At 40.0% G+C, this 13305-nt stretch overlaps 1 protein-coding gene across 7 annotated transcripts in view; it reads right to left on the minus strand.

Annotated features, from left to right (window-relative positions):
• The window catches only part of NTRK2 (neurotrophic receptor tyrosine kinase 2), a 345071-nt gene that overhangs the window by 273593 nt on the left and 58173 nt on the right, over window positions 1-13305 (minus strand). For all 7 annotated transcript variants that reach the window (XM_076008574.1, XM_076008573.1, XM_076008571.1 and 4 more), the window contains 2 exons: window positions 5896-5931; window positions 3092-3192 (listed from right to left, as the gene is read on the minus strand). In XM_076008574.1, the coding sequence (XP_075864689.1) occupies window positions 3092-3192; window positions 5896-5931 (137 nt within the window). The remainder of the gene's footprint in view (window positions 1-3091; window positions 3193-5895; window positions 5932-13305) is intronic.

Raw genomic sequence — 13305 nt, forward strand, 5'->3', positions numbered from 1 at the left:
AAACAAAGATATAAGCAGCACTTTGTAAATCCTTCCAGTCTTGCTCAGCCCAAGGTCCTGCTTCCAAAAAAAGTTCAATTCTCTAAAGCAGACAAAGTTTTGCTGTAAAGGGTCAGATCGTAAATATTTCAGGCTTTGTCAGCTATGTAGTCTCTGTTGCAACTAAGTACCCAACTCCGCTAGTGTAGCTTGACAGTAGCCATGTAAGATATGTAAACAAATGGGCATAACTATGTTCCAATAAAACTTTATTTACAAAAACAGTACCTGGACTTGGACATAGTTTGCCAATTTCTGCTCTAAACTGTCTTAGATGTCTACAATGACTTAAGATGCATAAGCTTCATTGTTTCACTTAATCTGCATGATAATCCTTAAAATGGATATTATTATCCCCATTTGTGGTAATCATTAGCGCTGCTCACCAAATATTTCTGGTTTTCTGTGTGTTTCTTTTTGTAGGATATACTTCCTGGCTTGCTTGTGGGTAGGTGGCTTCATATGACTAGCTGAGACTTAATGTCACGGCCAGGGTGTAGCATTTCACCTCTAGTTCAAGATCTTAGTGTAAAGCAGTGGTTCCCAACCAGGGGTCATGTTGCCACCCAGAAGACATTTGGCAATTGTCACACCTGGGGGGCGGCAGGAGGGGGAGGGTACTACTGGCACCCAGTGGACAGAGGCCAGGGATGCTGCTAAACAACCTACAGTATCCAGGACAACCCCTCAAACAAAGAATCATTCATCCCAAAATGCCAATAGTGCCAAGGGTGAGAAACCCTGCTCCACTCTGCTCCTCTCTTTCACTCTGTTATAAAAAATGCTAACTTCGTAAAATGTGGCTGCTTTGTAAGTCTACTCCTGGAACGAGGACAAAGCTGGACAGAGCTCCCAGCCAACACATGTAATGAAGCAAGAAAGAAACCTTCGTTGTTTTAAGCCACTAAGATTTGGGGGTTTTGTTATTGCAGCATAGCTTATCCTGGCTGATACACTCATCTCACAGTGAGAGGCAGTACAGAGTGGAGATTAAGAACATGGGTTCTTCCTGAGTATAAAATTTAGATTTACCACTTCTTAGCTTACTTAACCTCTCTGCATCTCATAATCCCCATGTATAAAATAGGAAATCTAATAATTCTACCTTATTGGTTTTTATAAATCCTTAATGAGTTAATGCAGATAATGGGCTCAGAACAGTGTCTACTACAATAGATAATAAATTAATGTTTGCTAGGATGATGATGATGATGATAAAACTAAGATTTAGAAAAAATTAAATAAGCAGCTTATGATCACACCTCCTAAGCTTGTGATTTGAACAAAAGTCTGTGCAAGTATAAAACTTATGATTTATCCATTACACTGTCTCTTTGAGAAGTTGAGAATGAAGGCAGAAAAATAAAAACATATGGCTAATCCTCCCACGACACCATCTCTGACGTCAGATGAGAATAGCATCAAATAAGTCACAAAGCACAAAAAAAGTGTGGAACAAAGATATATGATAATTCTCTTCTCTGATACTTTAGTTGTGAGTGGCTTCCCCAGAAAATGCTTCTGCAAAGGTTTAAGTACAGACTTAACTCTGTCTATAGGCTACAGAGACTATATACAAACAGAATGGTAGCAATTCTTAAAAAGCTAATTATGGATCAACTTAACCATTTCACTCAAGCCTACCTAATGGTTTTGAGTATTTTTTTAATCTTTGTTTCCAACTAATGTTTTCATGGGATAGAGATCATAGTATTTTAGCTATAAGTATTTCTACCTTATGATTAAATTCCAGACTTCCACAAACAGAGAGTGGTTATACCTAAACAACAAGAGGATATACCTAAATAAACAAGTTCAAACTCCATTTTGCAAATTTTGGTTCCATAACATTTTCACGTGACATGAAACATCATTCTTCTTTTGATTTTTTTTAAACCACTTAAACATGTAGAAACTATTCTTAGTCTGCAAACAGCACAAAAACAGGGAGTGAGCTAGACTTGGCCCATCGGCTGTAGTTGACCAACCCTGGGTTAGCCCATAATGTGGCAGTGGAGGTGAAGAGACGTGGACAGATCTGGAATTTATGCGGAGGCCAAGTACACAGAAAGTATGGACTGCGCATGTGCAACTGTGAGGAAAACAAAAGAGTGGACGAAGCTGCTGGGTTTTGAGCAGAGCAACTGACAGACCAATCCCACCATAGAACCTCGGGATCCTGTGACTTCCCCCTTTAGTGGCTCCTCACTGCACCACAAATCTACACACCTGAGACTGTGTTTCAAGGCCTACAACCTGGTCACAATCCACATATCCAACCCCACTGACCCACACATACCTTAACCTCCACTCAAGCACCTTCGCCATGTTTCCCCATCTGCAAGCTCTTGTTCACAAACCCCAAATGTCCTTCCCTTCCATTCCTGTATGTCCAAACCCCAGCCTTCCTGCACGGACCCAGAAAAATGCCACTTGCCCCACAAAGGCTCCTCTGAATTTCCCAGCTGGAAAAAATGGAACACCTGCCCTACCCTTTCTATCACTGTACTGCATTGCTCTGTCTCTGTTTGTACTTTGGGTGCTGGTATTCACATCTAGGATCTCTGACAGATGTATAAGCTGCTAAATGACAGATCTGAGTGAGTTTCATTCATGTTTTTATATTTTCCCACAGACAGACCCCTCCACAGTCTCCTAGAATCCTTACATTTGGTGAATAGTAAAACTTTTATTAAAAGTTTAAGGAGACAGGTGTGAAGGTGCACTCGTTGAATGAAAAAACTGGTTTTTTGCTCTTCTAGTTTCTTGCTTCTTCTTTTAAAGGACAGATATTTGAAATAGGAACCACCAACAATTAAGAGTGGTGTACAAAAGGAGAAACAAATAATCCAAAGGCTATAATAGCACCTGTATCACTTTTCTATTAATATAAATTAATACATTATTATATTAAAAAATCTATTCTGTGTTTTAATGCCCTATTTACATCTGAATAATAAAAATGTCTTCTTAAAGCAGCTACATTCCTCTAACATGTACATATCCAAAATGCTCAGAACCAATCCAGTAAACACCTATTTATTCCACTCACCGAGAGATGTTCCCGACCAGTTGTGTCAGCAACCCCAGTGGGAGGGATATCATTACTTCTGTTGGTGGTGTCCCCGACGTCGTTTGTTGCAGTCCCATAATCTTAAATTGGAGAAGGGAGAAAGAGAAGGAACATGAAGTTGTCATTAGGTTGCCAACAAACATGAGGCCAGAGTAAGACCCAGAACGAAGCAAGACAAATCCCAAAGATTCCAAACCACTGACAGCCTGGCTGTGGGGCAGTGTGACCAGGCTGCTGAGTCACCTGCACAACACCAAGACTTTATTCAACCCAGACCTTTACCTCATTGCTTTGTTGGCCACATCCTAAATCTGGTTTAGGATTTTTTCTTTGCACATAAGAACACACCCCTTTATCAATGGCATATTTAAAATAAATACAAAAGGCAATCAATCATCTAAGAGTCATAAATTTATAGACCTGGAAGGGTTTTTAGGGACTGAGCTTAACTGCCAGTTTTACGGCTAACAATGTCAGCTGAGGAAAGTTAAATGACCAGTCTAAGACACACCTGGGAAGAAGGTGGCCGAGCCAGGACATGTCCCCAGACTTGAAAGAAACAACACTGATTCCTGGGGCAGGTACATATTATTTGAGTAAAGGGCAGACACTTCAGATGAAACATGAAATCTGCATCATGACGGAACTTGAGTCCATGCATGAACTTTTTTGAAGAGTTCCGAATTGCCAGTTGTTGCGGTTCAGAATTATTACTAGAAAGACCAACATGATACTTAGAATTGTAAAGCTATGCTCTCATTTCACCAAGTCTCAAATGCAGTTGCCGTCTTCTGGATCAATTTTAGTCTACATGGATCAGGATGGAAATAATGACTGATTTTTTTGAGGGTAGTCAAAAGTTTTTATTAGCATTAATAATGTCACATACGAAATGTCATAGAAAACTCTTGGTAAACTTACTGCAGACAATGTTGTTTATGATGTTTGTATTTTAATTCTGAATAGGTACAGTTCCTTAATTTCCATCCTGGAGAAGCTACCTCATTAACTCACCCCAGCCAAACTTCTCTAGGTACACTCATCACGCTGGCCTCGGGGCAACCAATTTAAATTGTATTTTTATTAGTGGAGTGTTCCTTTGTGAATAAACAGTAACACAGAAAGCATCTATTTGCTATCTGTTTGTTGTTTCATTCTTAATGCCAAAAACTGTATTCTGCATATATTAAAACTTACTGATTTCAAATACTAACAGATATAATTTATTTATTTTTCCCTCTTGTATCATAGCCAATCACTCATGCAAAATTTAAGTCATTAAAGTGTCTATGATTTAATATCATGGCATTTTAGCCCACAGATCCAAAGTGGGATCTGAAGCCAATGGGAAAATGACATTTTTAAAGTCTTGAAGTCACCAGAAAGGGGTCCAAAACATAATTTTAAAAAATGTAAAATCACAATTCAAACATATCACTCTGTGATAGAATTTGAGGTATTCTTCCTTTAAAACATACTGGAACGAATAAAGACAAAACACACAAATCACATGCACAAAATCAACCAAACAACAGTTTGGAAGAAATATGTCTTAATATACATAAGCAGGTAAAGACATATAATTCCTCAGTTAAAATCAGCTCAAGTTAAATACACACACATATAATAAACATATAAACAGAATCATTTTACACAAAAAATAAAATGTTAATAAGTATAAATAGATATACAATTAAAGAATGTAATATTTTATAGAATAAATATATAAATGGGACATTTTAATCAATCTAACTTTTAATCATTCTTAAATGTCAAGCCAAGTCTTGAATTGTAACCTGCCACTTCCCCAAACAGTGGCTTCCTGATCACAAAGGTGGTTTGGAAATCTGTTAAAGATGGGCTTTCACACCTAGTAAAACATCCTTGGCATCTGAACAAAATAGCAAAGGAGGGATGAGCTATTGAGGCAACAGCTAATATGGCAGACCTTTGGTTTCTTTCCTTTCTTATTCCCAAGAGAACCTCATTTTGTTCAGGGAGTTTAACCTATCCATCTCTGGGGAAGCAGACCTAAATGTTAGGGGTGGGTCTAATGAGTCAAGGGTTAATCCCTCCCTCTTATCAGTAATGAGGGCAAGAATGGACCATGACCCCAGGGGGTCTTGAATCTGATACAAAGAGGGCTTGGTGAAGGTCTTTGGGAAGGTTATCTTCTGGGACACCTTGAGAAGCTCTTCCCTTTCTCCTGTCATTGTGAATGTCGGCAGCCTCCCTGCTGACATCCGCTTATAACCGTAAGGGGAACCGCCTCCACTGAAGCTCACATGATGGCAAGATGGCAGAGACGAAGAGAATTTGGGTGTCTTAATGACAGTTAAGCGGCTGGTTTAACCTACCCTAAAGCAAGCCCTGCCTTTGAGGTTTCTCAAAGTCACACTTCTTCGGTGCACAAGAAACATAATTTCGAATTGGGTTTACTGTCATAGCCAGAAACCGATACACTTCCCTTTTCTTGGTAGTCATGGCTTTTAAACAGGTAATTAGTTCCCAATTATGAAAACAAAATGTCTGTTACAAGCCAGCAAAATGGATTTCCTACTTCCAAGAACAGAGCATGAGAGAGAAAGTGCTATTTACAGGCACTACAAATGTCAAGGGAAAATGGCCATCAATATTGAACGATTTTTGAAAAAGTATTTTTGAGTATGTAATGCTTAAAGTGTATATATTTAACTGAGCTTAGAGGTCTTCTTTTAGTTGATTTATTTCATTACACACAAACATTTGGAAGACATACAATGTAAAGAAAACATGATAGCTACCTTCATAAATTACATCAGGATAATTCGGGTTTGCACCTAAAAAGCAAAACAGCAAAGATCTGTAAGCACGCATTTGGAGTTTAGAAATTTCTAACCTATGCCAACTAAAATAAGCTAAATAGACACTGAAGATTTTATAATTGAATAGACTATTTTATAGGACGTGGTAAGTAAAATCTAAAATTCTTGGTTTGTTTCACAATAAATCTGTTCCCCACCCCAGTCCTCCAATTTCCATCCCTACCAAAAAGCAAAGACTAAGAAGAACTCACAAATCACTCTGGAAAAACTTCAGCAATCAATGAATTATAACTATTTCTGTCTTTCTTTTTTTTTTTTGGTATTGTTTCTATTATACAGTTAGCCATTTTCATTGCGATTTTGGCGTTTTTATTCCAGAATCAGGTAATTTTCATACCACTTTTCTTATTCTCTGATGGCTTGGGGTTACTGCCAAACTATGTGTAGCAGGACCATCTGCATTCAAGAACCTATGATTAACCACGCTGCGTAATGATACGAAGAGCACAATTTTGCTCTCCATTTAGTCTTTAGGGGGGTTCTAGACTGAAGAAACCTTTTTATGCCCTAATACGACACAGAAAAATAAAATGTACTTCCCGAAGTATTTACAAATAAAAAGTTAGAAATAAATGTTATGTCAGAGAGAAATGTAAAAGTATACCAACTTAATTTTTTTTGGATGGCTCTGCAGTTACCAAGATGATCAGAATGTTTTGCTTTAAGGTATTCCCACGAGACTTGCCAAAAACATTTAAAATTTTTTTTTTCAGAACTCAGCATCAACAAGAACTGGTGACAAAAACATTTGCTACTTATTCTCCAATCAGAGCTAACTAGGTCTCTACATGAAAGTCTACTTGGAAATAAAATTAAATTTTGTTATAACATTTAAGTGATTGCAAAATGAAATTCCAAAGCTATTTCCTATGCTTTTAGTCCTCACTTGCCATGTGAAACAGTAAAACTTGTAAACCATAAAGCTCACTCAGTTTTCATTTTACTTCTGAACCCTTAGCAGGAAAATGCCATTAAAATAGAGTGAAATGAGCCTATTTTCTGTTCATGCATTCCCCAGCGAATAATCAAGGTTAGTCTAAATGAAGAACCAAATAAAAGTGGCCCCAATATTCAAATTAGAATTTTAACACGTTTCAAAACTAGAAAAATATCAATCTTAGCAGAGAAAAAACGAAATGACTGGCTGTGTACTTCAATTCAGGGATGCTGCATACTGCTGTGCAGTCTATTCTTTGCACAGCTTGGGTGGGAAGGGGTCGCCTTTCATATTGTAGTCCATGTGAAGAGCACCATCTGAAATTGCGCAGTGCACAACCTGGGCAGCCACAAGTGGTGGCATTGTATCAATTCATGCCAAGTCGTTGATTCCAGTAAATTTCAATAGCATTTTGAGGAGTTTTATTACCCCCAAATACCATTTAAAAGTAGTTTTGAATTACGATACATCAATATGTTAATATGTATTATCAGAATTATTTGTAGCTGTTATGACAGCCTGGGAAGAAACTTGAAAGCTGCCCTGTAGTCTGAGGGGTAATTCAGTGAATAAAGCAGCAGGAAGTCCCAGCGGAAGCCCTTGCGATGTCACTTGCAGGGCACTCACTTGTCCTCTGAAGTCTTTTCCCTTTGCAAAAGCCTTAGACCAGATGGTGTCCCCTTCACTATGGGGATTTGCTACACCTGCCGAAGGAAAGGTTCTATCACTCCGAGAGAGCAAGGCATTCTTTGAACTACTCGGGAATTTATTATTTTAGGAAATCTCACTCTGCCCTCTTTGCGCTGTGCCCCTCCACACAGTCTGAAAGTTCTAACTTCAAACCCAGCCTTCCGCACGTGATTACAAACATATATTTGTCAGGTAGGAAGGTAGAAGCTACCGCCTTTCACAATTCATTAGCTTGATTGACAATTTTCAAATATGTGGATATAAGTATGTGAATCTTAATTTGTACTAGGGGGAATCAATCATCCCAGATTGCCTGTGACTGAGAGGATTCCTGAGACACTGGACTTTAAGTTTTAAAACTGGGGCATTGCTGATCAAATCCTTCCAGTTTGCCCAGGACTGAGGGCCTTCCCTGGACGTGGGGCTTTCACAGCTTAAACTGGGAGGAACTGGTCACTCTGGTTTGTTCTCAGGCCCTCACGGACCCCTACACATGTAAGAGAAGAGCCTGTATTCACCATCACTTTTGCACATCCAACTCCATAAGAATATGTAAAAAGACCGAGGATTCAGAGCCAGATTTATCTCAGCCACACATTTAAAAGGCCTCAGTGAGTATGAATGACGTACAGGTTTAATCTGCCTCATCGCAGAAAGAGAACACCCAAACACACTACCCACACAAAACCCCCAAGGAGATCCAGGAACATCGAACCGATCCAATGCATCAAATGTCAGGGATGGAAAACAAGATTCAGAGTGGGATCAAAAACAAAGAGTTTAGCCCATAATCTAGAAAGCAGGTAATTTTCCAGACTTATGGTTCAGATCAGTGCATGCCGTTCCTACCAAGGGCACCAGCAAAGCCATCAGGCCATAGTTTTCTTTCGGAAAAAGCACTATTTTTTCCTAAATTCATTTTCCCAGATGTATGAGAAGTACTGTCACTTTACTTTTGTTGCCAGGAATAGCCAAATTTAGTGAAGATTATGAAACTCACAGAAAGACAATGTGGGAGGAACAATAACAGGATTTTTGTTTTCCCTCCCAAGCACACTGCACTATGTCTGACAAGGGGTCTACTCACACGATAAAGAAAGGCCTGCCAGTATAACAGGTTTGGGGAGACTGGCACACGGAAGGACGCACAGATCTAGAGTTTATGAAAAACGAGGGCCACATTACTCCAGTTGACCCCAACTCATCAACATTTTGCTCCTAGCAATTTCCTGGTCAAGCAAAACCTCCCGTGACATTTACACTCCAATAGTGAGGTATTTATTCACATCATTTTAAGTGCAGACAGAATAAATACCACTTCCTTTTTAGACCTCTGGCAATAGTCAAATTTTGAAAATATCCTGCCATTTTTAAGTCTAACTGGTTCCTTTAACTTAGTTTAAATACGTTCATTATATGCCATTGCACATTCTTATATGCTAAAGTTAGGAATGAATGGTTGTTGGGGATATTCAGGACTAAAAGGTCAATGAGGAAGGACAAACACAAGCTATGAGGAAAAAAATTCAATGAAAAGACAATGAATGAAAGATACAGAAGCAGCATTGCTCTTAAGCCACGCCCTTGTAGCGGGCATTTGAAGAAGGTTATTGTGCTTCCTTGAATGCTATCCTAGTAGCTCCCATCAAATAAGAAATCTCAGATTTAGGCAGAAAGAGGTGGCATCAAGCTCTAAAGCTTCATGTTGGGAATCTATGGAAATCTGCGAACTCCATTCAACCCACTGGCGCTCCAAATTAGTGGCAGCCCTAGACTCTTATACAGCGTGAGTGCAAAAGTTGTAACTCCTCCCCAGCTGAAAGAAGATGAGGGTCTGGTACCAACGTCTGCTCGCCTGGTGGACAAATTCTGGTTTGCGAGGAGACTGTTAAGCGTCCTAAGGTGCCACACTCACTTTTACTTTGTTCTTGATCTAAGGAATGTTGTCAAGAATTATGGGAAGAGAGTAGCCAGTCCCAAGTGCAGCCTGAAGTGTCCCCAGTGAAGGGAACAGAGGCGACTGTAGCCTAGCCACGGCCACCCTCCTGACCAAGATCCAGTGAGCGGGTGAGTTGGGCACCTCCAAGAGATTGAACTCTTAGGGCATTTAGGCTTCTACACATAAGAGACAGAATCACTTTTTTCTTTTCTCAACAGCACGAAACCCAAGCACTTCACCATGCTCTTGATTCCATGCTAAAATAACCTAAAGTGGGGCCTTTTTATTTCAACCTTCTAACTCAATGATGGCTCATGAGTAAATCTTATGACTGTCTGTAAATCTTCGTGAGTAAATCTTTATGAATTTTTAACTGTAAGATTCTACAGTTAAAGGAAAAATGCATTTGTAGAATAAAAAATAATTTCTGGGACGAGAAGAAACCTGACAGTATGGTTCATTTTCCATTCTGCTACCAAGATAAAAATAATGGGGAGGCCAGAAAGACACATCTGTTTCCTTCCTTTAAGTTTTTAGTATCCCTGTAATGCTATTAAAAAAAAAAAAAAAAAGAAAGAAAAGAAAGAAGGAAAAAAAAGACCTTTCTTTCAATTCTATTTGCAGACTCTGTTTAGTGTGATCTTGAAAAATATTTCAAAGAATTCTATATGATAAAACAATAGCAAAATATCTGTTTCATTCAAATAAACTGTCCTTGCTTTGTCAACAGTGTTTCTGTCTAACACATAAGGGACCAGCCTTTTGATTTTCAGCTCCATCTCTTCTTCCCTTTCTGAACAGCAGGTTGAACTCAGGGCCCGAAAACACTGGGGATTCGGATGTCTGGGTTTCACTTCTGGCTGAACCACTGGTTTGCTACGCAGCACTGGGAGTCTCTTCCCTTTTTCTGTAACAAAGGAGTCTTCCCTGAGACAGGAGAGGATAATAGCCTTGGCTTTGGCAACTCCTCGGGAGCTTCAGGAAGCATAATTAATTAACATTAGTACTCCTGAGATATAAAGAGCTATTTAAGTATAAATCTTAATTATCATGATTATTATGAATCTATGGCCAAACTGTGCTCCCCTCGGTTATTTAAGGTAGAAAAAGCAGGTAGAACTTTCTTTCCTTTCACCCCTGGGACAAGAAATGGGTCCTGACAAATAGCCTAAGGGACAAACAGTATAAAGCCAGAGGAAGCTTTACATTTTTTAATGCATAACATTTGGAGAAATTTCCTCTCCCCATGTTCTTTGGCCTAAGTACACCGAACCTAAATCCGCCAGTTTGGGGCAATTCTAGGTGCTGCAGAGAACTAGTTCATTCAGACGTCATGAATCTTTTGATAAAACAGCACGAAAGGAGTAGCTGTGGGAAAAGCTCTTCCAATATTTATAGTTTGTTCCTGACGTGCATTTCGCATAGGAGGCAAGAGCTCCTGAATTAGGAAGCATAAGTCACCAACTCCCACTGCTTGTGTGAATGAGCATTCTTGAGCTGTGACATTCTTCCTGAATGAGTGGGCCACAGAGACACTCTTTATGCTCTGCCTAAAGAATGGTAAGCTTTAAAACAAGGGTATTTTATCATCTAATGCTCTGGCTAGGTTTGCTCCAAGCCTAAAGCATTAAATCACTCGGGAAACGATTTCAATAAACGAATCTACTCTTAATCAATGTGTTCGCCTTTATAGAAATATCTGACCGACCTTCAAAACTCTTGCAACTTGTGCTATCTGATCAGAAGATATGAACACAGGCTCCAGGTTTCTTCCTCATACTAAGTCGTAAGCAATGTCTCTGCCATTAATTTCTGCTTCAAAGTCTGCTTAAAAAGAAACCCTCATCACTTCTAATCACCACTCAGCATCCATGCACACTCTCCTGTTCATGAAGAGACTTTTCTACGTGTGGGATTGAATTCCAATGACAGCCACATAGTGGATCAATTTCATCTTACACAAGTCTTTATTTTTGGCCTGTAAGCTAAATAGGATACATGAGAATCTTTGGAGAATCCTCAGATAACCCTTGCCTCGGTATGTGTGCGCCTACAACCACTGTCTCTAACTTTTGTTCACTCTCCCAAGCCTTCCTGAGCCACATATTGAATTCATCCTGCTTCTTGCCAAACCAATTAGAAGTCATCTCTGTGCACTATCTAGTCTACATTTGTATCATTATGACTATTTGATATCCTCAGGGAGCACAGGTGAGGTCATCATGATGGCTGCCTAACCAGTTCTTCCAGTGGCTCCCCCAGGTCCTGGAGGGCAACCTCACTACTCACAGTGGGGTCCATGACTAGTGACATCAGCATGATCTGGGGGTCTGTGAGAAGCGCATCATCATAGGCCCTTTTCCAGATCCACTGAATCATAATCTGCATTTTAACAGAGTCCCCAGGAGTTTTGGATGTGCATTAAAGCTTGGAAGCCCTGATTTACAACTCACTGAGAAATTTTACTCCAGTCAAAAAAATCCCAGTGGGCAGGCATAAAGTATGACGATTTTTCAATGAAATATAGAGTAAGAGCCAGATAACCAAATATTGGGGCAGGGTATCTCTGACCACAGCTATAAAAAAAGGGAGAAAAAACAGAGAGTTAGTTTTCTTCCCAAAGACACCCCTATGGACCTCATTCCAAATGAGGAGGGGGAGGAGAAAGAGCTTAGACAGCAGAGAGAGCCAACATTTACCCACTCTCTTTAGGAACAAAACCCTGACTTAGTCTTCTCCTTAAGGGGCCAAGTCTAGAACGCTCACGTAGTAAAATAAGGAAGGGTAGAGCCAGTCTGCAATAAAAGCACCTTTGGGTGGAAATTTTCTCCCTCCCTGATGGCTACAAAGCATAAACACAAAGGGAGGTGAGAAATGTGCACCCCCTTTACGATACCCTCAGTGCCTGCCTAAGAAGAGGACAACACTGCGTGCCTACCGTGTGCCCGGCACTGTATCGGCCACGTCAGATATGCTCAACTTCACAACAACCTTCTAAGTAGATACTAGAACCCTCCATTTTACAGAGGAGGAAACTCACATCCCACACTCCCAGGTGTGAAGAAAATTACTCGAAGCCACACGGGTCATGGTGGATGGAACTCAGATCTGAAATTAAATCAGATCAGAGTCCAAAATCCAAACCCTTCCCGCTATATCAAAGCTTCTGTTTAAATAATGTGGAGAGTGGGGACTAACTATGCATAAGATTCCAAGCTCAAATGTCAGATCTGAATGAGTCATTTGGATTGAGAGCAAGTAACAGGAGTTTATCTCATTAAAAGCAAAATCTTAGTGGTTCCACGTATTCCACTTAATAGTCTCTGTTCAATGGCTTCTACAGAAAACATTCAAAGGGGTGCCTTTATTCTTCACTGTTTATAGTTTCTGCATGCCTTCAGCTAGGCCCTGCCTAGTACCAGGGCAGGGACACCTTTGGGAATTAGAAGCTGATCTCTTAGAGGTAGGATGAAGCAACCTCAAAAAGGAGCAAGGGGCAGAAATGCAAGACCAAGTGTTTCTCCACTTTTCATCATTTCATGGGTGCTCAAGGTATTCTCCTTTATAGGGGGAGAGGCTATGCTTTACTTCTCAGTCCCACACCTCACGCCCACCAGGTTACTAAGGAGGATCCACGTCGTCTTGAGCTCTGTAACTCACTACAAGGGGTAGCCAGCCCCTCTGTTTCCCCGACCTCCAGAGAGAGCTGATACTTTATGCAACGTCCCTAGATTCTAGCATAACAGGATGTTAATGAGACTCT

The sequence above is a fragment of the Microcebus murinus genome, chromosome 12 (assembly GCF_040939455.1).
Source record: "Microcebus murinus isolate Inina chromosome 12, M.murinus_Inina_mat1.0, whole genome shotgun sequence".
Taxonomy (NCBI): domain Eukaryota; kingdom Metazoa; phylum Chordata; class Mammalia; order Primates; family Cheirogaleidae; genus Microcebus; species Microcebus murinus.